General features: G+C 40.4%; 3 protein-coding genes across 7 annotated transcripts in view; 2 read left to right on the top strand and 1 right to left on the bottom strand.

The window, feature by feature from the left end:
* CIBAR1 (CBY1 interacting BAR domain containing 1) overlaps positions 1 to 6,921 on the top strand; it is a 28,592-nt gene extending 21,671 nt beyond the window's left edge. For both annotated transcript variants that reach the window (XM_068185016.1, XM_068184997.1), the window contains one exon: positions 62 to 6,921. In XM_068185016.1, the coding sequence (XP_068041117.1) occupies positions 62 to 178 (117 nt within the window). In that variant the 3' untranslated portion in view covers positions 179 to 6,921. The remainder of the gene's footprint in view (positions 1 to 61) is intronic.
* On the bottom strand, positions 763 to 5,152 carry RBM12B (RNA binding motif protein 12B). The gene has a single exon (XM_068184982.1). The coding sequence runs from the start codon at positions 5,150 to 5,152 to the stop codon at positions 3,053 to 3,055; it is 2,100 nt and encodes a 699-aa protein (XP_068041083.1). The 3' UTR covers positions 763 to 3,052.
* A 3,572-nt stretch (positions 6,922 to 10,493) lies between the features above and the next one.
* Positions 10,494 to 20,217, top strand: part of TMEM67 (transmembrane protein 67) — a 31,360-nt gene continuing 21,636 nt past the window's right edge. For 3 of the 4 annotated variants that reach the window (XR_010997346.1, XM_068184949.1, XM_068184968.1), the window contains exons 1-8: positions 10,494 to 10,701; positions 12,619 to 12,707; positions 14,141 to 14,234; positions 15,676 to 15,775; positions 16,229 to 16,298; positions 16,404 to 16,478; positions 17,687 to 17,749; positions 20,041 to 20,195. Coding sequence is in view for 3 of the 4 variants with exons in the window: in XM_068184949.1 (XP_068041050.1) it covers positions 10,512 to 10,701; positions 12,619 to 12,707; positions 14,141 to 14,234; positions 15,676 to 15,775; positions 16,229 to 16,298; positions 16,404 to 16,478; positions 17,687 to 17,749; positions 20,041 to 20,195 (836 nt within the window). In the remaining variant the exon portion in view is untranslated. Of the gene's footprint in view, positions 10,702 to 11,559; positions 11,581 to 12,618; positions 12,708 to 14,140; positions 14,235 to 15,675; positions 15,776 to 16,228; positions 16,299 to 16,403; positions 16,479 to 17,686; positions 17,750 to 20,040; positions 20,196 to 20,217 lie in introns of those variants that run through there. The other variant, XM_068184961.1, reaches the window with a different exon arrangement.

Here is a 20,217-nt window from a genome sequence, read left to right as displayed (position 1 = left end):
TGTAAGACTGACTTGCAGTTACTCCATTCACTCATTTGTGTTTTTAATTACTGGCACCTAGATGATGCAGACTTGTATCCATTCTTGCCTAGATTATTTTGCCTCTCTGTTGAACACACTGGCACATTCCTTTGGGATTACGAGTGCTGATCACACTCTCCTGTTAGGCCTTCCCTAAATGCCTCAAGCTGCTTTTGCAGGTGATCACTATTTCTAGTGTTTGACAACAGAAACTGTTTTTTTTTACATCAGAATTTTTTGACAATGGTAGCAAAAGCAACTTTAAAGGAGGTATAACTAAGGAAGCTTCTCATGTTCTATATCAGCAGCACAAACTGTAGCATTTCATTTGTTACTCCTTACTATATGGATGGTACTTAAAAAGGAAGCACAGGATTTCAAGCCGTGTAATTATAGGCAGTCTCTGATTTGTCCTTTGTAGTGGAAATACAGTGCCTCCAAACCACTAAACATCTGATGTTATAAATCCCTATTATCAGGAAATGCTGTCATCACACCATGCACCTATACCATCTATTCAGGCAGAATCAGAATATAATGCCCAGTCTGGAGAGGCAGAGGGAACAGAGGCAGATGGGCATGCACAGACCCAAAAGACCAACTAGGTAACAGCTATAAGCTAAGAACCAGCTGTCCTATTAACCTTACTATTTAACTGATGTACTGGCATCCCTTCCCAAGTTCCCTATGCTTCAGTGCATCCTCTGAGATACAGCTGTTTATAGACAGCAAAAAAAAAAATTTTTGGTCTATCAATCAGACATTACAGATTACCCTACGGTAGTCATAAACTCTAATCTGGCTTTAAATGAAATACAAATCAGCTACAGGGCAAACAAAATACCATTTTGTAATGCCATAATTATGACCTCTGCCATGACAAGCTTTATGATACTTTTTATATGTTCACTGGATGGAGGGAAAGTTTACCATCTGAAAAACAAATGGTATCTTGTCAGCAATTACTCCTAACCTATTCTGAAAACAGTATTTTTTCTAAAAGATAATCAATCTCACACTTTACTGGCAAAGCAACCTACTAAACTCTCTTACCTTTCCAGCCTCCAAGTTTGAAATCTCCTATTGTGTAGTAACTAGAAGCATTTTAAAATCAACAGATTGTCTAAAACTGATTAACTGGAGAATTTAGTTGTATTCACATTTTCAACACAGCTCAGTAGTGCAGATGCTAGCTTACAAAAATAGTCACAATGAAATTTTCAACATGATGGTCAGGGACATTTATTTTGAGAATTCTCATGTCTTTATTTTTCCTCCAACATCTTTGGGCTCGACCTCTTTTAAAGTAGCTATTAAATAAAGCACAAAATTGTTGAGTTTTAATTCCTTTTAAGTTCAGAGGAGAAGTCAAAACTCTATGATTCTGAAGCAAATTCCTACCAGAAAGCAAAAACCAGTATGTGTTCAGAATTTGAAAACTTGGCCGTTATGTTTCTTTGCTCAGAGGAACCTACATATACAGACCTTGCATTATCATTCAAAAAGCTTTGTTCTTGGCACTTAAAACACAAAATAAATAATATGCAGAAGAAATAAACCTACACTAACCTTTTAAATATTACGGAAAAAAACTTTCCATTCTTTTTGTTTTCTTCTACCAAACAGCTGGCATGGAAGTTCTGCAATCCCAATGATGACTTCACATAAAGTAATAAAGGTTTGACCACCAGTGAGGGGGGATCATTCACTAGAAAGGCTGCCTGGACAGCTCTGTCCTTTAAGTTATTCAAGATGCAATAGACAAGGCCTTGAGTAGTCCATTTGAGCCAAAACTTGCTCTGAGGAGGGAATTGAAATAGAGACCTCGCAACTTCATGAGTTTAGAAATTCTGGTTATTGAACAAGCAAAGGTTAGAAGTTTTCATTGCCAAGTGTAACTTTGTTGTCTCAGTTTGAGGGGACTGAGACTTATCCTTTAGTACTGCAGATACTATGTGGCACAGTTGTAATGTCAAAGTCCTTGCCCACACAATCAAATTTCCTACTAAGCCTTAATTTTGAAGACACAGCTTTTCCAAGCTTTTATTTCTTCCTAAAATTTAAATATGCTGGTAACAAACCAATGCAAACAACACATTCTAAATGCTGACATAAGCATTTCTTTTATTACGCAAGAAAGTACCGGTTGTCAGCTTGGTTGCCCGTGACAGATGTAACTTAATACTAATCACAGATTGACCTGGAATGTATCATTAGCCAGTTAGTATTCATATTACACAGCATGTGAAGATAAAACAAAACCACTGAAGTCAGAACTCTTGATTTAATTCCAACTTTCATTTTCTGCCCCAAGGTACTACAGTGAGAAAAAAACTGATCAACACAGCCTCTGCAATCTCTGTCAACTACCCATCCTTTACTGTGTTGACAAACTACCAGTTCACTCTTTCCAGACGAAGCAGCCAGCATCATTCTCACCAAGACCCAGATCTGCTGAGCATAATAACTGGGATCATTAACTATACAAGGTTTAAATATAAGACACACATTTAAATGGCAATTTCCTTTTTATTTTAAAAAAGTTGCAAAGCTAGCTAATGAGAACAGCAAGCTCTTAAACAGGAATGCCTGCAAACATATGAAACCTAATAAAACCTGTAAAGTTTACACAAAAAGAAACAAAAATAAAATCAGTAATTTTAAAATTTTATTAAGCTAACCTCAGTAAGAAGTGTCATTGACTAATGCAGGTAGCACTGAAAATCTTCTATTTGAACCATTTGTGTGGTCAGTCAACCAGCACTTACGTTTTTATTTGATGCAAAGACATAAGACTGGAATTAATCTAAAAAATAAAAACCCAAAGCATTACAACTCCATCCTTTCATACCTTGATGTATGACAGTCAGTGTCCTACAGGTATTTCAACCAAGAGCTAAACAACTGAACTGGGTATTATTTACAACCGTTGATGGAAACTGTTTGTTTTGCATCTTACAGCAATTAAAAGTTAAAATAACTGTCAATACTGTCAAACCTAGAATGTGTTATTAGAGCATCTTTTCCTCCTTTACAGCAAACTCAACTTAACTTTCCGTGGACCAATGGGCCTATCATTCAGTTCATTAATAGCAGCCATAGCTTCCTCATAGTTTGTCATAGCAACAATGGCGTCACCGGAAGGTAATCCTTGTTCATTGTACTGCACAGAAACTGACTCTGGTATCACTCTATAGCCATAGAAAAAATCCAGAATCTCATTAGGAGTAGCTTTAAAAGGTAAATTTTTCAACAGAATAGGCACAACACGTTCAGAACCACCACTGAAATTTGGATCTGGCATAAATCTTCCTTCAGGAAAATTTCCCATTTTATTATTCCCAAACTCCATTCTGCCAAAAGGTTCACTGTCACCACCAAAATCCATGAGGGGTGGTGGACCCCTAAAATCCTTAGGAGGGCACATGAACTCCTCAGGGGGATGTCTAAATTCAGAATGATGCCTGAAGTTCCCAGGGGGACCAAAAGAATGCATGGGTGGCCCTTGTGGTGGCCCAGATGGTGAACCAACTGAACGGGAGAGGTCACCTCTGTCATACGGATGTGAATGACCATGCATTTCATTTGGTGCAGATAATGATGCAGCAACACCAAACTTGTGCATCTGATCTTGAGAAATAAGTCTTATTAACACTTCTGTTCCCAGAAATGTTTGACGGTTTAAATTTTCTGCTTTCATGGCTTGTTCTTCAGATTTAAACTTCACTAGTGCTTCTCCCAGTCCAACTCCTTTTTCATCATAGAGCAAGTAAATATCATCTTCATCAATATCAAATCTTGCAAAGAACTTCTGCACTTCAATTTTTGACACATCAAATGGAAAATTCCTTACATAAACACAATTCTTAGGGCTGGAATGACCTTCCCGATAATTTTTTTCTGATATGGCCTGTCCAAGATGATCTCTGTCCAGTGATCTTTTCCTCTCACAAGAGTCAATTATTTTCAACATTGACTTTCTTGAAATTGGAAAAATGTACACAGGACGATTGAGAAGAACCTTTCTATGACATTCCAAAGCAGCCTGATACTCTCTCTCACTCCTAAACACCACAAAGGCATCTCTAGTCCTTTTCTGATGCTTATCTGTTAGAATCTTGATCTGTTTGCTGTGTATATCCAGTTCAGGAAAAAAATCTCTCAAATCTCTCTTTTCCACATTAAAAGAGAGATTTCTTAAGTGTATGTAATATTCCTGGCTAGGAGATGAACGAGAATGTGTTCTTTGTCTCCTTGGTGATCTTGAACGAGAATGCTTCCTTGAATGCAAGTAGCCTGAACTTCTTGGAGAATGGTCTTCACACAAAAAGTGATCCATTTCATCTGGCATGTCTATCCGTCCACCACATTCAATCCACCGTTCCTCTGTAGTTGGACTAATTTCTATAAACCTCTGACCCATGTATTGTCTATGACGTTTAAGTCCTTCTAAGGCATCACCAGGTGTAGCACATTTTATCAAGCAATCACCATTGTTTAAACCATTGCGGTGCTTTATCAGAATCACTCCATCCACACGTATCCCCGAAAGGAAAGCACGTACTTCAACTTCTGTTGCAGAGTAAGGTATACCACGTAGAAATAAGTAACGATCATCTGGGTTAAACGGGTGAGAATCCTTTCTTAACTGATAGCTTGACTTAGGTATACCCGTATCACCATATCTTGTGCCGTTGGTATGGAAACCAGCCTCCACGCGATTTGGTGGCCCGTAACTAGGTTTTCTTATTCCTTTTGGAGAAGCTGTAACTAAATGTGGTATATCTCCAATACTTGATGTACTAGAACCATTAGTACCTGTTCTTCTAGAGCCAGACATAGTTTCTCGTCCCCCACGGTCAAATCGTTTCCGGCTCATTTCTATGGTATTCTGCATCTCTGCCTTGCTGCTGAGAAAGAGCTCTATGCGTGAGTCCTTGATAAACCCTCCCGAACAGCTCATGGCACGCCGTGCATCTTCATCTGTTGCAAATATAATAAAAGCCTCCCCAATCTCTCCTCCAATAATATGCACACCTCCATCAGGAATATTCAATCCCAAGAAGAAACGACGAATATCTGGAGGACCCGCAACAACAGGAAGCCCCTGTAAACGGATGACTACAGCCATGCTGAGCTCAACCCACAGCAAAAATCACCTGCAGACAAAAAGGTACACATGATAGCACGTCTTTAATACTCAGCTGTTACAGTATCTTATCACTTAAGAAGCTAGAGCCTTTTTAATGAATGCCCTTGTCTCATCAAGAGAGAAGGTATCAAAAAACCCACAAGTTCACGAGAACAAGATTAGAACAAATCACTGAATGTTGATTAGTCAGAACAATTAGCTACTCCACCAGCACTCATGCACAAATCTATCAATATTCCCTATCCTAAGGGCAACAAAATCCATCTAAGTCACTCCTCACCATCCACAATACCTAAAGAACACCTCAAGTCTTTCACGGCATAGTTACTATGTGCCAGAGATCTCTGCCTACTCCTAAGGAACAAAAAAAATCCGGTTTACTTTTGAACCAGGACACTAACTGAAAAAAGGAGAAAGGAAAAAGAGTAACTATGTCACTGGAAAATGAAGTAACTCACAAACAGTGATGACTTTACTGATTTGACAAGTTGCTCTACCCAGTGATCAGTTCTGTTCAATAATGTATCTTTTCTCAGCATTCAAAAATGTTGTCTCTTTGGCGTAGTCACAGTTTTAACTGCAGTGGCCACAAGCATATCCTAGTTGCCAGCCACAAGTCTGTGAGGAAAAAAGGCTGTGTATGATCTTGTCACAATACTCAGTGAGAAGTGTTAAGCTTTTGACAGCTTACCTGTTTCTGCTTTGGAGACCTGATAAATTCTGTAAAATCAACTTAACTGTGGAAAGAAAATGAAAGATAATTAATGGCTGATACCTGTACTTTGCTTTACACACTGTGCTACACTGCTGCAGCTCATCCATAGCAGTGGCTAATACTAAAGCCAAGCATGTTATGAACCCATGTGAAGAACTCCTTCCATGTTCCAAGATGCCATGCACCACATCTTTGTTTCCATTTTAGAAGCAAAAGAAATTCAAAATTTAAGTTGACTTCTGGAAATGATGTAAATACGATGAGATTACTTGGTCTCAGTTGTGCCACACTGAACTGTTGCAATGAAACAGACTGACAGTGTATCGAGGGAACAATTCTCAACTGAGTTCTTGAAAGGTGCTTAGGTCCATCTCAGGATTACACGACATATCCATTCTTCTGAAATCCACCTGGTTTCAAACTTCACAAGAGTATGCTACTCACCAGTCCAGCACTGCACTTTACATACACAGTGAAGCCCATCAAAATGAGAGAGCAAAAATATCCAACAAGTAGAAACTTCAGGAAGTACTTGAATTTACAAAGCCAACCTCAGTATTTTCCCTAAATCTTTACTCTACTGCCTTTCAATCATTAAGAACAAGATATCCTGATTTTCTAACATCACACAATAAATAGGACAATATTCTCAGAACACAAGCCTCTGCAGCAAATGACTGCATTGCTTTAAAACAAACACAACAGCCCAATGCTCCAAGCATTTGAGAACACTCCTTCTACAAACCTTGCTCTATAAAGCACTAGATCCTGATGACGAGTTACTTATCAATAACCATTACTGTCGCTCCACCTGAACACAGCAAAACAAGAGCAAAGCCCAAATTCTGTCACTAACAGACTCCATGTCACTTCTGCACCAGTACTCTGTAAGCACAACAAACCAAAAACAACTGCCCATTTAGAAACTTCACTAAAGACCATCTGTTCTCTGTACTTTTGTGGTGAGTCGACCCCAGCCAGCAGCCAAGCACCCACACAGCTGCTTGTTCACTCCTCATCCCCATCAGCAGGATGGGAAAGAACAAAGTCGACAAAACTTGTGGGTCAAGATAAAGACAGTTTCACCAGTGGAAAGAACACAAAACAAAGGAAATCACTCACCACCTCCCACAGGCTGACTGATGTCCAGCCTTCCTCCAATTAACAACTGCGTTGGGAGCCAAGAAAAAATCCTCCCAAAGAAACCAAAACCATTAAAATCCTTCTTCCTCTACCTCAGTTTTTGTTGCCCAGCATGATGTTACATGTCACAGACTGTCCCTTTGGTGAGTTTGGGTCAGTTGTCCCAGCCACGTTCCCTCCCAGCTTCTTACCTACTCTGAGCACACTCACTGCAGGAACAGAGTAGGGAAAATCGATAAAGCCTTGATATTGTGCAAGTGCTGTTCAGCCACAGCCAAAACACCGATGTGTTGTCAACATTCTTTTAGCCACAAATCCAAACTGAACTGTATGGGCTGCTGTGAAGAATGTTAACTCCATCCCAGCCAGACCCAGAACACTTTGCAACGTGTCTTCTCAACAGATGCAATGACAGTGCCAAAAAAGCATGGAGAATTCAAGGGCAGAATTTTCATACAGCACCTTCATGTCTTGAAAAAGCAAATCCGCTGCCCTGCTACTTCATGATGTATTTAATCTGTAGTACTTCTGGATTCACAACTCCGCTTTCTTATCCCAATTTTTAAACATCATTCACAACAGCTCTCCTCCACAATTCTTCGGTGATAAACAGCAAGTTCTCCACGATGGGCCAGGGATACAATACACAACCTTCAGTGGTGAAAACCAGACACAGTGGTCCCAGATCATAATGGGATCTCTAAGAAGTCCGTAAACAAATGCAAGTTCAAATAATAGCTCTTACTGACTGTATAGTAAAGCATCACACACGGACAGAAAACACAGACAAGCCATCCAAATTTAAAGTGCATAACCAAAAAGAGTTGACTTGTCATGAAAAGTAAGAGCAAGTCATTAACTGAACAAGGACTTCAGAGAGCAAGGATGTGGAGAATAAATAAATAACTTCATGCCACAGCTTAAAAACACAGAAGTGTACAGTTTTATGAAATTTTATATATGAGAAAAATTGGCTAGAAAACAGTACAATACCTATTCTTCCAGTCTCAGGAAATTCCAAACATTAAAGCCATTAAAATAATCCACAACTTGTAAACACAGTAGGAAACTAAGTCTGCACTAGACTAGGATTTTTATCATAACACTGAAAGATTACACAGACTGTAAGCTAGAAAGAACACCCACAGAAACATCCCGTCTACGAAATTGGACCAATATAGAATAACCAGCGGAACAGGGGAAGGTGTCTTATTTTGTAGTTCAAAAAGCCTTAATAGAGGAAGTAGTCTGCTGCTAATAGCAGTTTTTACAGTGCTTTAGGAAAACATGAGTGAGCACTGCAGCTGGGCCCGCTACACGGTCGAATGTAGCACGGAACCGCTTCCGAGCAAGTCGCCGCGCTGCACCAGCGCTGCTGGAGAGACCCGCGCGGGCGGCAGGGCCGGGAACGGCCGAGGGGGACGGGGCGAGGAGAGGCCGCCCCGCGCCACACGCGCTGCGCCCCGCCGAGCCGCCGGTGCTCCGCCCCCACGAAGAAGCCCGTCTGCTTCCCGGCACCGGGACAGGGCTGAGGGAAGCAATGCGAGCGGGAAACTGGGGTGGGAAGCCCTGGGACACGAGAAGGCCGGGGCACACGGAGCGGCCGCACACCGGTTCCGCGAGAGTCGGGTAACCGAGAACCGGCAAACTCTGCGGCGCCCTCGGCCACACGCCGCACCCCGGGGAGGCGTGTTCCGTCCCTCACGCCATCCATCCACGCACCCACCGGACACGCCGCTCGGACGAGCCCCGCAGCTCCCGGCACGGCTCCGCCAAGATGGCGCCGCCTCCACTGCCCCCCCCCCAACGCTGAGGGGAAGCGGCGCTGCGCGAGCGCGGACCTGCGCGCGCACCCTCCGGGCGGGGCGACTCCGCCCCCTCCGCTGCAGCGCGCGGGCGCGAGCCGCGCCGTGGGCAGTGCGCATGCGCCCTCTGCGCTGGAGGCGGGGGTGCGCTGCCCTGGAGGTCGAGGTGAGGGAGCGGTGCAGTAGCGGATCGCTGCGGTTCTACGGGTGCACAGTGACGGACCTGTACGGTGGTAGATCCGTGTGTGGAGATCGCTCACACGGTGACCGAGCGTCGCTGCCGCGCTCTGCGCTGTGCGCTGTGCTCAGGCTCGTTCCCGTCGGGGCCGGCGCGGGCCGAGCCTCAGGCACCACTCACCGCTCTTTCGATAGCTTGACACGACTTCTAACGCAGCTCGGGGCTGGCTCACGCCTGGGTTGTGAGAGGAAGAGAAGGCAGGGATGGAGGAATGGAGGAGAAGGAGGAAAGGTTCAAGATGAAGTAAAGGGACGGGCAGAGGCAGAGTACTTTGGTTGTGCAAGCGAGGTGTATTTGTGCTCATGTTTATCCTACCTGCCTTCCCTGACATTACGTTCTCCCTTGTTTTTTTTATGCATATCCAGTACTTGTCTGTTCCATGTTACGTAGCAAAAAAAATACCTGTGCTATTTCTGGTCGATTCACCTAGCAATGTTGCCGACTCTAGGAGGTCTTTCTACCCAGATAGTCTGGTTTAGAAAAAAGACATTGTTTATTCTGTGCGGGGTACAAGGTGGAGGTTTCCACATCAAGCACATTGGTAAAAAGTTACGTCTTTACACAGTCAAATTTACATGAACACGAGCCTTGGGGACAGGTAATTTGATTTGAAAGCATAAACTCAACCTTTTAACAGTTTTTGAGCCAACAAGATAAATCCTGTGAGAAATAAAGCATGCTAATGTCCAAAACCATAAGTTAGGCAACTAGCACGCAGGAGGGGGACAATGAGAAATAACTAAAATCCAGGACACGGTGTCTTGCAAAGTTTTGGTAACATCTGAAGGAATGAAACAAAAGGCAACAGGCAGAAACACGCACAGAAAGTTCCATCTGAGCATGAAGAACTTTACCGTGCGGTGCACTGGGACAGGCTGCCTAGAGAGGTTGTGGAGTCTCCCTCACTGGAGATATTCAAGAACTCTCTGGTCACGGTGTTGCCCTGTGCTCTGGGATGATCCTGCTTGAGCAGGGAGGTTGGGCCAAGTGACCCACTGTGCTCCCTTCCAACCGGACTCATTCTGTGCTTCTGTGGGATGTGAACAAGAGTGTGACAAAGGTGTAAAAGGTAAAGGGGAGTAACACTGCCTGAGCATCCATTGCTCTTGGCATTTTGTGTTTTCACCTTGTTACCGCTTCCCTCTCTGGGGAGAAATTACGAACACGTGTTCCTTTTGGATGATACACTGTGCATCAGTTCTAGAAACGAGGTACCGGAAAGTGCAAACCGGGCCTCGATGTCCTCTCGTTTCTCGCTCCCGGTCTCGCACAAGACGAACAAAACTCTCCGCAGACCAAACACGCAAATTCAGGCGAGTACACGCTCCCTCGCCCCGCCGCGCGGACGCATCGCTTGTTGCGGCGGCTGGCCCCCGGCGCTCGCCGTACCGCGCGGCTCCGGCCAATCGGCGCGCGCGGGCGGGGCGCGCGGTGGCCATGGCGACGCGGGGCCGCGGGGCCGCCGCCGCCGCCGCGCTGCTCATGGCGGTGTCGGCCGCGCTGCCCCCCGCCCGCGCCTTCTCCGTGCCGCTCCAGCGCCCCGCCGACTGCGGCGCCGACCACTACTTCGATAGCTCCCGCCTGGCCTGCGCGCCCTGCGGGGCCCACCAGCGGCAGAGCGCCGGCGGTGAGCGATGGGGGAGGCGGGGCTCGCGCGCTGCGCGCTGAATCCGCCCCCAGCAGCGGGAGGTGCTCAGTCGCGGTCAGGCTGTGGCGGTGTAACACCCGCCCTCGGGCAGGTCTGGGAAAGCCGCGAAAGGGCCGGGACCCAGTGAAGACCTGAGAGGCCCCAGCACAGCCGTGGTGTATCGGAGATACACCTCCGAGAAATGACTTTCAGCGTTTTTCTAATAACCTTTTTTTTCCTCAAGCATTGTATTGCATTTGCATTTTCATCTGCAAAATTCTACAGGACCCTGAATTTATGTTCTCGAGCACTTCTGTCACTTGAAACTCCTTGTCAGACTTGAATGTCTGGGATGCCAAGTGTCTGAGATCCTCAGGCTGTGCCTGAGCCGGTCCAAGTCCCACACGGGCACTTGGAGCAGATACAGCACAGCCTGACAGTACTAAATGGAAAATACAGATAGTTGGCTGCTTTCTTTAGGGCATAAGGAGGTGTTAAGGGGTCCATCTTTCATAAAATACACAGTCCAACCAGAGTGGGAGTTCCCTGTTGTGTGTACAAATTTGGGACTAAGACCCAGCAACATCTCTCTCCAGAGCTGGTAGTTCGGTCGGAAGCAGTGATGTGGAGGGCTGCGTTCACAGCTGCTGCGTGAAAGCTGCTCACCTTCTCCACCACCACCATGAATCCCATAGTTCACTTACTGGAAAAAAATACACTATTTGCTTTCAGATCCCGTGATAACATGGCTGTCTAGATCCATAATTCCTTTTTAGGCTGAATCTTCCTTTAAATAAAGGGCTTCAAGGAGAGGAAAATTCCAAGGGGACCTCAAGGGTTAATTTTTACCTGCAGCTCTAACTGGAGCAGTGTAGGTAGGTGCTGCTCAGTGATGTTTGCATCTTGACTGAATTCCACTTGTGATTGCCCATACACTTTTTGGCTAGCTCATCAGTCTGGATTCTGCTTTCAGGTAACATGCCTAAAAATCTAGGTATTGTCACTGTGAGTGTCACATCTCAAACTCTTCATTGATCTAATCCAATTGGGCTTTTTCTTCTTTAGAATTAAATAGAAATGTTTGATCAGTTTGACAAATGTTTCTGGTCTCATTAGAATGTACTTTAAAGTTATAAAACTTTCCACAGAATTTGACATTATTTTTGCCTGCGCAGTTCAGTAAGATTCAACGATAAAAAAAGTTTATTAGTACATATAATGAATTTTGGTTTCTGGTATGTGTTTAAAAACACAGAGAGCAATTCATTACACTGAGACAGGAAAAGTTTCTAAAAAAAAAAGTTGTTTAGCACTAGCAGATGGGCATTATACTGTGCCATGAAAATCGTGTTTAATTTCATACAAAATGTTATGTTTTGTTCACTCACTGAAAACCATTCAATATAAACCTTGATCCCTATGCACAATTTTAAAAGTCTTGGGTTTAAAACAGCTTTTCATACAACAGTTATATTTTGAAAAACCTTTTCATAGGAACACATTTTGGTTTTAGGACTGCAAATTGAAAAAATAAAACCTGCATACAAACATAATGCTGGTGTTGTAGAGAGGAAAGGCTTTGGCAAGATTTAGGTGGAGAAATTATATCTTTTACAGACCAACTGGTAAAATTTGGTTTAATTAAAAAACCCACAAAATACAAGCTCTGGGTCCCTGTTCCACCCTGGTAGATCAGAGGCCTTGTAACATTCTCCTAAAACATCTCTGTGCAAACTGTAACATCAGCATTTTTTAAAAAGCAAGATGATTTTCATTCACATCTCACTCAAGTGTTTTATGTGTCTATCTAATAATCCATCTTGATCTCTTGAGAACAATAGTAGTTGTTCTTAGTATTCTGTTACAACCAGTCAGTTCTATATAGATTAAAAGTGTATTTGTTTTTTTTTTCTTTAGGTAGTTCCTGTGAATGTGAGCCAGGATACAGGATGGTTTCTGGTAATGGTGGGTTCTCTTTTACTTGTGAAAAATGCCCCGAAAATATGGTAAGTATTGAATGTTTCATGTTTGCCATAATGATAGAATACAAATGATAACCATTATGGGATTTTTAATTTTAAATTTTATCCTGACTGCAAATTATTTTTCATTAATTTAAAATATTTTTGCTTAATAGTCTTTGATTGGGAATTTTTAAGACCATGCTAATATGCAGTATTTTTTTTTTCAATTTAGAGTTGTCTATTTCTATTATTTTGTAGGCTTTTTTCCATTACAGATTTGACCCCACAGACAAAATAAGAATTTTTTTAAGTGTTTAAGTTTCTTCCACTGCCTTTCTTCTCTGCTTTGTCCTTGTCCAGAGAGCACAACTCTATACCATGTTAAAGATGCTTTTCAGCTCATAGGTATCTTAACTGATTATTTATGTAAATATTATTATTGTAATATTTAGGCTGTATCTTCATAATCCACAATATTTTGTCTTCTTAATTTGAAATGAGCTGCTCCTACTATGTTACTTTAATTATAATTATAGTTTGATCAGTTCTTCTGACATTCCTTGACAAATTAAGTTATAATTTTGTGTCATAATCTCAGCATTGATCCAGAGACAGCAGGCTAAATCAGATTTTTCCCACTATAGTAAGCAAAGAAATGTATTTTTCCATCAAATCAACTTTTGAGGGTGAAGCCTTCCTGAATACTTCTTTCTCTTTAATAGCTATAGAAGAACTCTCAGGAGAGCAGCTTACTTGTCCGAGTTAGGTGTTCAGTGGTTAATGGGCTGTGTAGGTAATCTCCCTTTTCTTTCCATCTTCTTGCTGTGTTAGACATATCCTTTTGTGTTGTCATCTTTTGCTGGTTTTTCCTCTTTCCTGCAATGGTGGCATTTGCCTTTGATCTGCTGCCAAGGCTTTTGCAAAGATAAAATGGTCATAGTGGAGAAGGGAGTAACATCAGTAGCACTTGAGGATGAGCATTTGTCTTCATTTTCCTCAGTGTTTTTTATCTGTAATGCAGTTACTTCATGGTATAAAATCAGTATGGATGTGAAGTGTTTGGGTAGGTACAAAATTCCAAACAATTATATAAGCTGTTTCACTTAGAACTCTTCCATTTCCATTACTTCTGTATATTTATATGCAATTGCAGTATGCAATTTATATGCAAAATGTCTCTGTATGCATTATTATGTTTATTCAATGTATCTCTTTTTAAACAGTCTACTTTTAATTTTCCCTGAAGGATGTAAGCTAACAGGTTAGGAAGAGCCTGACTTTTTTTTGTATGTCTGCTAGAAATTACTTTTGCCAGATTGTTTAGCCTTTTTTTATCTTTAAAAGCTTCGTGAGTGTTATCAATGTTTTATCTGAACACATTTTCTAGTAACTAAAGTCTGGATAAGGCATTCTTCACAGATATTGGGTGATCTCTATATTTTTGAAAATTCTAATAGTTTTCTATTTTATTTTAGAGTGGAGTTACTCAAGATGGATGGAATTGTATTACTTGCCCCAAAGGCCTGACTTCAAAAGGAAATTGTAAATGCCCCAATAATGAAATACTAGGTAAAAAATGTATGCCAATTATGAGATGATAGCAGTTGTTTTAGATACTTGAGTTTACTAAGATATACTCTTTTGTTCAGTAAGAAAGAAAAGTTTGCATGTTTTCATATCCAATGTAAAAATTCAGCATTGCTCTTGATCTCAATTGTTGTGAAAAACAACAGATAAATCTGTACCGCTGCTCATTGCAATAAAAACTATTAGGCAAACATTCCATAAATGAATACTGCTGTATCACTTCCTTCAAGCTCTTTGGCAATGGACGGAGTCATTAAAGTTGGAATAAAAACAATGTCAACAATTTATATAGACTATAAAAACATTACACTGTTTTGAAGTATAAAGAGCAGGAAAGGAATTATACCTACATGAGTAGGTGGAAGAGAACAGGCTGAGCAAATCAAGCAAATGGCTGGGCATTAGTGTCAGTGGACTTCACGCCTCCCTGAGACACTTGTACCTGTGACTTTTTGAGATGTGCTTCCCTATACCTGTGCTTCTTACTTGATGCTCTCTAGTAGTTGCAGATGATTTTCAGTAGACAGAAAAATAATGTTAAATTTAGTGTTCGTGCTAAATGGATTTTTGCGTATTTTGCATAGTAGAAACATAAGAGCAAAGTAGAGTTTTCATCAGTGGTGTAAAACATAAAAGCTCTTGGGACCTCTAATTTTCCTTATTTTCAAAGACATGGAATGCCTGTAATTCTCTGAATAAGCATTACAAATGCCTACTTTGGTTATATTTCTAACAGAGTATATTGGAGATTCAGTGTTTTCCAGATCAATAATTTTAAATTTTCCTAGGAATCTGGAAAACACTGAATACCAGCCTTCTGCCTTAAACTTTATGAGAGCTACAAAATACATTCTGGGCCTTTATGGTAAAATATTGAGAGCAAAGCTGATTCTGTAATTTGACATGCAGGAAGAACATTAGTACTGTATTTTTTTTAATTCTCTTTGGATTTTTTTTTAATAATTAGATTTGAAATCTCTTGCCAGACAATATAGTTGATGGAAGATGGAGTTTTGAAACTTGAAATTGTGACATTTCCGTGAATCATTTCATATGAAATGTAATTTTTTCCCCAATAATTTGCAAACATGTTGTTTTGAATTTTTGCTTTGCAGTGAGGCCTTTGTTTGAATCTTACTCTGAATAAATAACAGGAACATTTAATGTCTAGGAAACTAGACATGAAATGTTACATTTCTCATTTAAAACTAAACTGCATGTGCACAGCTATAAACAGTGTACACATACATGAATGTTCATTTATAGTGGATGTTATTTGCATGTTGTGCTCTTGATTTTTTCAGAATAAACTCTGAATTTATTTTAGATCTGCACAGATGCTGAATTTTTTCACATTTATCTTGAACTGTGTGGCACTTTGCATCAGGCAGTTTTATCACAGTTGCTTTTCTTTTCTGCTTAGTGGAAAGAAGCGTTGATGGCTTTTTGCTTAGTGAAGCATTGTGCATACATTGTAATGGAAGTGAGCAGTCCTTCTCTGCCTCAGATGCATCAGGAAGCAGGTGGGTGCTCTCTGCCTTTTGTGATGATAAATTTGAGCATGTCATGCTATTTTAAATGGAATATTCCCAAGGAACAGACTATATCTTTGGGATGACAATTTTGAAGGCGGAGAATTGTAAATCCACAACCCTGTATCAAACCCATCATGTTTTGTGCTCACTGAAGTCCTTATATGGACAGCAGCTTGGTTTTTTTGTCTTGCTTTGGTGTGACTAAAAAGCAGGCTTTGGATTGGAGGCAGAAGAGAATTCCTATTCTGATAAACTATTATTTAATTTATTTTCTACTTCACTGATAGTAGAACCAAATCAGTAATAACTTTTGAATTTCAGTTCAAACTAGTGAAGTTCCCGATGCTGTTCCTGGGCAAGCTATGTAATCAACTTTCTCTGAGGACTAAATGTCATACTTAACTACATTTTAAGTGCATTCTTCATGTTTGTGATCTATAGGTGTGTAAGATGTGAAAAGACATTCATCCAAGTAAGCAAGTCTTGTGACTGCAACAGCCCAAACATTCTAGTAAGTAGAAGAATGGTTATTGTATTGAAGTTCAGAAAAAGAAGAGTTATTTTGACAAGTGCATTAATATCTTATTAATATTTTTTATTCTTTTATTTCTTTCAGACTGGGGGATTGTGTTTCTTGGCTCATGAAGGCTTACCCCCAAAGGGAGTTGCAGCTGTTCGTTTTGCACAGCTAGTAAGTGTATTTATTCTAAAACACCTTCAAGCTTTCTCATTATTTACTTTCAGTAAGTATTTCAAATTCCAACTTTTTTGTCTGATCCCAGTGATTGTAAGGTCATTTGCATCAAGATGGAGTGCAGGTATGGACATCAAGTAAGCATTGTTATAATGGAGTAAGCTTTTAAAAATTCATGCCATTTTGGAAAGTGAAAAGGGAAGTAATTGACATTACTTTAGTATCAAAACAAGTAGAATGCGACGTTTTGTATTAATTGTGTGCATTTAAAGCACACTCTTGTATCACAAAAGCATGCTGAAGTGTCCATGAATGCTTCTGGACTTTTTTACTATATAAAATTTGTATTTGTGTAAAACATTTGAAAAAAAAATATAAGGCTTGAGTTTACTGCTTGATCTTAGAGCTTGTAGAAGAAGATGGGCGCCTATAAAGTTTGAGATTGTGTATGAAATTGCTGAACTCCTTGAATTGGCTAATGAATGAAAATATGTTTTATTGAGAAGATTGAAGGGGTTTTCATTGTTTTAGCTAGTGAACTTCCATGAATTGTGAAATCTGCTCAAAGTTATTAGGACCATTTTCCAAGTAGTTTTGAATTCAGGAAATGCTATGTGGCTAAGAAATGTATTTTGCTCCTAAATGAACTGATGTTAAAAGCTGCCACTTGAAAGAAAGTGAAAAGCAGTCTTCAGTTTTTCTGATATCAAACATTCATTTGCTCCCTGAAAATGCCATCTTCTGAGTAATATTTTATTGAAAGTATGTCTTTTCAGTTTCTTACAGTATATATGAATGCTATGTGTAGTTCAAATGTGAGTAGTTATAAAAAGGGGGTTGTGAAGTAATTAATTTGGCAAATTTAGTCCTGAGTTAGATTTTTCCATCAAGTCAACATCTTACTCTTGAAATTGTTAATATTTCCCTTGTGTGGTAAAGAAAACTTCTGTGTCACAGAATACATATTCAAAGCTTAAATATTTCAGCTCTTGTCCTGTATACTTTTTCTAATTTAGTGAAGTGAAAGAAATTACTGCTTTATGGTTGTGTTTTGAACTGATATTGTTAGACTGAGATATTTACAAAGGACAGAAAGCTCTTAGAAAAAAATAAGTAGCATCTTCTAGTTGACATAGTTTTCCAGAATGTTACATTATGAATGAGTTGTTGTGAGCAAAGACAGTGAAAAAGTTTCTTATTTACAGGGTATAACACTGGCATCAGCATGGTTTCTGAAAAACCTTCAGTCCTCAGCCTTTGCCTGTTGGGTGAGTTCCATTAGTGTTTGCAGTTTGCTTTTTTATACACAATGGTACTCTATAAAAGCATGTCACTCTTATATTTGGAAGTTACCTTGCTTATTTTTAAAGAATTTTATTTTGAGATATGAATAGAAAAGAAATAAATATATATATAGAATGCTTAGAAATATTGAGGGCTAGTCAATATTAATTCAAGTCTATAGCATTGGAATTTTCACAAGATGAATAGTGTTAAAGAAAAAAATCCTTCAATATTCAGTAGTATGTGACCTACTGTCCATATATTTGGATATAAATGAGAATATCCAGTAAGGGATCACTCAGAAAATTAACTTCTTACATATCCAGTATTTACTGGCACCTGTTCTTTACCTCTTAGTTGATTTTCAGTTATTCATAACCATGAAACCACCCTTTTCAGCTTTGCTTTGCTTTCTGTATGCAAGTGTTATTTACCATTATGTTACTCTGGGTGACAGTAACCATGGGTGAAAGAGTGGCTACAGCAACAGAGTCACGGACACTTGTGAAGGACATGTGCCTCTGCCTCCCTTCTACCAGCTCTGTTATCACACATTCTCATTTTCCTTCTGTATTGTTCTCCTGAAGATCAGATTTCAATTTCTCAGGTTCTACTTTTTGTCCCTATCCGTCACAACCCAAAGGATTACCTGGTCTAGAAGTCTCTAAAGATCACAATAAAGATTTGCAGGATTCCATAATACACAAGCACATGGAATCTTTATTTCCTACATTTTTTTATTAGAGATTGCTGCAAGTTATTACTGGTAAAGTGAGTATAGTTAGGATTGGTAAAGCAAGTCTATATGTGTACTGCAGTGGTAGCAGCAGTCAATAGTAGCAGCAGGCATACATTTCAATATTACAAGTTGCTACAAAATGATCACTAGGAAAGCAGCAAAGGCACTTATGATGAATTACCCATATGTGTGTGTATTATTCCAAATAGTACCAGTACAGTAGTCAAGAAACCACTCCCAGGAGTGTGGCCTCAAAACTGATGACAGATACAGTTTCACTTCAAAGATGATCGACATTGCAGAATCTGGAGGCAGTCAGGCATCCCTAGTCTGGTAACTTGCCTAGGAGAGCTCACAGAAAAGTTTGTGTAGGGGACCTCCTCTGTGTGTAGAGATTGAGAGAGAGAGAGATGAGAGGCAGGAACAGATTCACTCTCCATTTTGGGTAAAAAGTAATTTTTATATCAGAGACAAATAAGGTGGTGTAGGGCAGCACCACCTGGAGCAGCCAATAGATGACAACATTTTATATCTCAGGCTAGTCTTTGTTTTTTCCAGATTGTTTTTCTACTTTTTCATTTACAACCATCAATTGCAGTTGCCTATTCCTACTCTACCCTCACTCTCGTCTAGACTCTTTTTTCATCTTTCCAGGTGGTAGGTTGCTGTTTCAATACCTTGGGTTTGTGCTTACTGATGGTATCTCAGTGATCTCTGAAGTTCAGGTACTCAGCTGCACTTCTCAAGGATGTTTCAGACTCCCAGGCCATGTTCCCAGGTTGGCAGGTGGTGTTTTCTCAGTCAGTATTTCAGTAGACTTTTGTTCAGAATTTTCCCAGATCACCTCTGCAGCTGCTCCTATCACATACACACAGCTTTGAGATGTATTCTCCCACTGGTCCCATTCTTTATCACTGACATCAGTTTATCCTGTTTGTCTGCCTCACCCTGCTCAGCCTTTCAGAGGTGCTGCCTGACTGTGATGAGCAGCTGCTGGTCTGACCCACAAAATGGGGGTAAGGAGGTGGCAAGTTAATACCAGTGCAATGACCCCTGCACACAGATGCCAGGTGTCACCTCTGCTTACCGCTTGGCACTGGTGTGTTTACCAAAATTGATCACAGTACATGAAACTGAAGAGAAAATACTACATGCATCTGTAGTTGTCAGTTTTAGGTCTTTGAAGGAGTAATCTTTGCTATACAGTCTAAATGGTATTATATATTTTGATTCTTACTTTGTTTTCTAAGTGCAGATTTTGACATTTCTGTCACTTTTTACCATCTAGCAGATGCAACTAAAATAAGCTGAAAAAGTGAGAGTATTGATTTCATGTTGCCATCTGCAGATCTATAAAAATACGGTACCTGAATATGTGGAAGAAAATAGTAGGTGTTGACAAAATGAAATTACTTTCAAATGAACACAAAGGTTTAGGAGTGGCTTCTTAAAAATAACATTAATTTTATGACTACCTCACAAAAGGGAGGGAAATTAAATACTTTTTTTCTGCATTCTTGTGTTTCTCCACTGCAGTTGTACTCTAATCTAACAGCATGCCAAGCTCTTGGAAATATGTGCGTGATGAATATGAATTCATTGAGTTCTTCAAGTACTGATGCCTGTGGTTTGTTTCAGTATATTTTTGTCAGTACAGCAAGGGTAGGCGTCATTCATTCAATACCCTACTGGTAAGTTGCCTTTTCCATAACT

Source organism: Anomalospiza imberbis, chromosome 1, assembly GCF_031753505.1.
Source record: "Anomalospiza imberbis isolate Cuckoo-Finch-1a 21T00152 chromosome 1, ASM3175350v1, whole genome shotgun sequence".
NCBI lineage: Eukaryota > Metazoa > Chordata > Aves > Passeriformes > Viduidae > Anomalospiza > Anomalospiza imberbis.
Note: the sequence above shows the minus strand (reverse complement) of the source record. Positions and strands in the feature narration are given on the sequence as shown.